The 3,721-nt window shown below is 38.9% G+C and overlaps 1 protein-coding gene across 1 annotated transcript in view; it reads left to right on the top strand.

The window, feature by feature from the left end:
• Positions 1–3,721, top strand: part of PKHD1L1 (PKHD1 like 1) — a 143,431-nt gene that overhangs the window by 133,556 nt on the left and 6,154 nt on the right. Inside the window, exons 74-76 of the mRNA XM_019628463.1 lie at positions 288–439; positions 1,316–1,462; positions 1,796–1,949. Coding sequence (XP_019484008.1) covers positions 288–439; positions 1,316–1,462; positions 1,796–1,949 — 453 coding nt within the window. The remainder of the gene's footprint in view (positions 1–287; positions 440–1,315; positions 1,463–1,795; positions 1,950–3,721) is intronic.

Raw genomic sequence — 3,721 nt, 5'->3', positions numbered from 1 at the left:
CAACAAATTTCCATGCAAAACAATGTACCGCTTTGGGTACAAAATTACTGACATAATCAGACCGCCAGGGAGGTTAATTCCATCTTAAAAACATATTCTACCGAGTTCATTTTCCTAACATCATTAATATGACTTTGTCATGTTTAGTTCCTGTACAGTTAGAAAGTTGTAAAATTCTATAATGTGAATAGAGCAGCACAAACATAAACTTAAAGTGAAAAACTGTTATGTGTTCTCACAATTTTATATTCTTATAATCCACATGTCATAATACTGTTTCCCCATAGGTCAGATGCAGTTATCTGAACTCCAAGAAATTGCTGCTTCTCTTGGACAAGCTGTAATTTTAGGAAAAACCAGTAGTGTCCTTGGATTGAATATCTCGTCCATGTCTATTACTAACCCTATCCCTAGCCCAAGTGATTATGGATGGGCTAAGGTAAGAAATGCAACTAGAAAAATATGTTGCAGCTATTTAATACATTGTTGCTTGATTCTTTTTTTTTTAAAGATTTTATTGGGGAATTGAGGGAGGGGAACAGTGTTGGGGAATTGGGGAAGGGGAACAGACAAGTTGTTGTCCTTTTGTTCAGTCTAGTTGTGGAGGATGTCGCCTCATTGGCCCATGTTGGTATTATCACTGTGCTCTTCCCGGGTGAGGCAATCGGTCACCGGCCACTGGACGGCTGCTCACAGCGGCTCACAGCTGCTCATGCCAGCTGCTGGCTGCTTACTTAACTGGCTGCCAGCCACTCACGGTAGCTCACGGCAGCCCACTGCAGCTCCACTGCAGCCTATGCCGGCGACTCATGGCAGCCCACCTCCAGGTCAAGCTGTTGTTCACCATCTTAGCTGTAGAGGGTGCAGCGTCACTGGCCCTCATGTGGGATCCGAACCGGGGCCTTGCTGCTCAGAGCTGACGTCCCAAGCCAACTCTTAACCAACACGCCAACGGTTGGCCCGTTGCTTGTTTCTTATTTTAACTCTTTTTCTATTTCAAGACAGTAATTTAGAGAGCATGTCTTTCTAGTTTATTATTGGCTGCTTTTTATGGTATCACTAAAACAATCAAGTAGTTGAAAAAGAAGCATCTCTTCTAAAAAATTACTTATTGGAATAAAATGTGCTTTGCTTTGAATATTTACAGCAATACTTCATGAATTTGATCTAGAGGAAATATCATAGTAATTGTTTCACCTATTGAACATATTTGTAAATGAACAATGACTATTACACTTAGCCTGCCTACAATGAGTTTGCTGATGAAAGTAGTTTATCATGGGAAAACCGCTTCATCACTCCTGACCATTTACAGGTGACTTCCCAACCAGTTGAAAGGCTTGCATTTCCTGTTCATCATGTGGCCTTTGTGTCTTCGCTCGCAGTGATCACTCAGCCAGTGGCAGCACAGCTAGGACAGCCATTTTCTCAGCAGCCTTCAATAAAGGCAGTGGATTCTGATGTAAGTTATACTTCCAAGCTCTATTTGAGTGAAAGAATTAAGCTATAAAATCCGGAGGGTAAGCCAACCTCACTAATCCAGGTAACCTGAGGATTGCACTGACCCTTAGAAGGTGCACTAATATGTATGAATATCGCCTTTTACTATTTTAAAACCGTTCCTTTTCCATGAACGTGCTCCAGGGTCCATATTTGTGAATGCTTTATGCAGGAAAAGGACTTCTGCAGATTTTAAATTTGTGAAGAGGCATTTTTTAAAATAAAGTTTCACACAGTTTAAAAAAAGAAGTATGGTGACAGGACAATGAGAATTCTCTATGATGTTTTTCTTTAGGATAATTGTGTATCAGTTGGGATGACTTCACTGACTTTGAAGGCCATACTAAAGGACTCTAATAATAACCAAATCAGTGGCCTTAGTGGAAATACAACAATTCCATTTAGAAGCTGTTGGGCCAACTACACGGACCTTACTCTGCTTAGAACTGGTGAGTGTACTGTTTTGGATCTTCACATATATATCCATAAATAGGTACAATTACAATTGAACAAAGCATTCTGTAATACTCTGGTCAATAAATTATAGAAATTGGAACTGTATAAGTATACTATGCCTTATTTCTAGCTTACAAAAATATATGAATATGCAAAACAAAATAGAAATTAAAATAAGAAATTAAAACAGGTAATTTGAAGATATGCATCAAAATTACATCGTGATTCATATTTGTGTATTTTTTTCAAATTTTCACTAAATATGTATTATTACATTTATAATAAGAAAAATCATTGTATACATTTTCAAATTAAAGAAAAGAAAGGGTAAGATAGGCTCACATCATTTTAATGTCCCATGCAGGGATTCAGAGTTGGGCTGGAAAGTGGTTCCTAGCCTCTCTGGAAGCCAGTGCAAAGGAGAAAACATGAGCATCATCATGATTCACAGTGCCCATCAGATAAACCAGCTGCTGTGGAGAATAGTAACTTGGTCAGAGATCAGAACCAATGTCCCCTGTGAGTCCTCATAAAGTTAGACCCAGTGAATTAAGTGACATCTTCAACATTGTTTCAGTAAATACAGTCAAACTTCCACAGTGATATTTCTTATGTTATCTCCACACGGGTTGATGGTGTAACTCCAATGGGTAAAAGCCTTTTTCCTGAGGCCAAAAGGGTATGTCCAAAAAACAGATCTCCCTTGGTGATAAGATTATAGAATATCTAAAAGGATGAAATGGATAAACTGCTTATTCTTGAACTAGGCCTCCATTAATCAGCTTGTCTCAATCTGGGGCCCATTTAAGATCTGTATAGGCCCTAACTTCTGAAAAGTGACATAGTAGCACTTCCTGTTTCTTACCACTGTTCTCACAAACACACACATATACACACTAAAGGTTAGGATAAAATTCAAAATAAAGAGTAAAACAAGTAAAAAAAATTCCAACATTAGTCGGATCTTTTTCGTATTAACTAAATATCAAAGACTAAAGTCATTCCGGAAGAATTTTTTTCCTCATTAATGTTTCCTCATACTTTAATGAAGCCCTATACCAGACAGGTTGGTCTGCCTACTGGGCAGTGAGAGCTTAGCCTAGTGTTTGATGAGACCCAAATGGCAATGAGTTCAACACTGTGCCCTTTGATAAGTACCCAGAGTATCCTACACGTTTGCTGATTAAGAGGACAGCCGAATTCTTTAACAATCGTCCTAAATGGTGGTAGGACTAGGACCCTTTTATGGGACATGAGGCACCTGACAAGAATTCTGCCTGAAGAGAAGGTTGCCCACCTCCCCATGGAGGGGGACCCGAGAGGGACCTAGTGGCAAAAACCCATCCTGGGTCTTCAAACTACCACTTCCCAATAGCAATATTCCATTTCAAAGTAACCAGGATCACAGGAACGCTGAAACAATAATAGTGGTTTGGGCATTTTATTATGATAATAAAATAGTACCTCCTTTTGCACAGTAAATTTCCTTCCAAAGTTCAAAGCTTTCCTCGGAGTGTCTGACATATTATGCAGAAGAACCACTATTTCGAATTTATTTATTTGTTTCTTTATTTATGACTTTCTGTTTATTTGTCTGTCTCTGTCTTGCTTTTGTGTGTGTGTGTGGGAGGCACATCTCACACACAAGCATGAACACCCAATCATCACACTTATTTATTTATTTATTTTTTTGTAAAGATTTTTATTGGGGAAGTGAGGGATGGGAACAGCGCTGGGGAATTGGGAGAAGGGGAACAGACAAGTT

Source organism: Hipposideros armiger, unplaced genomic scaffold, assembly GCF_001890085.2.
Source record: "Hipposideros armiger isolate ML-2016 unplaced genomic scaffold, ASM189008v1 scaffold_792, whole genome shotgun sequence".
In the NCBI taxonomy this organism is placed as follows: domain Eukaryota; kingdom Metazoa; phylum Chordata; class Mammalia; order Chiroptera; family Hipposideridae; genus Hipposideros; species Hipposideros armiger.
The sequence above is the reverse complement of the archived record's forward strand: the minus strand, read 5'-3'. Positions and strand labels throughout refer to the sequence as shown.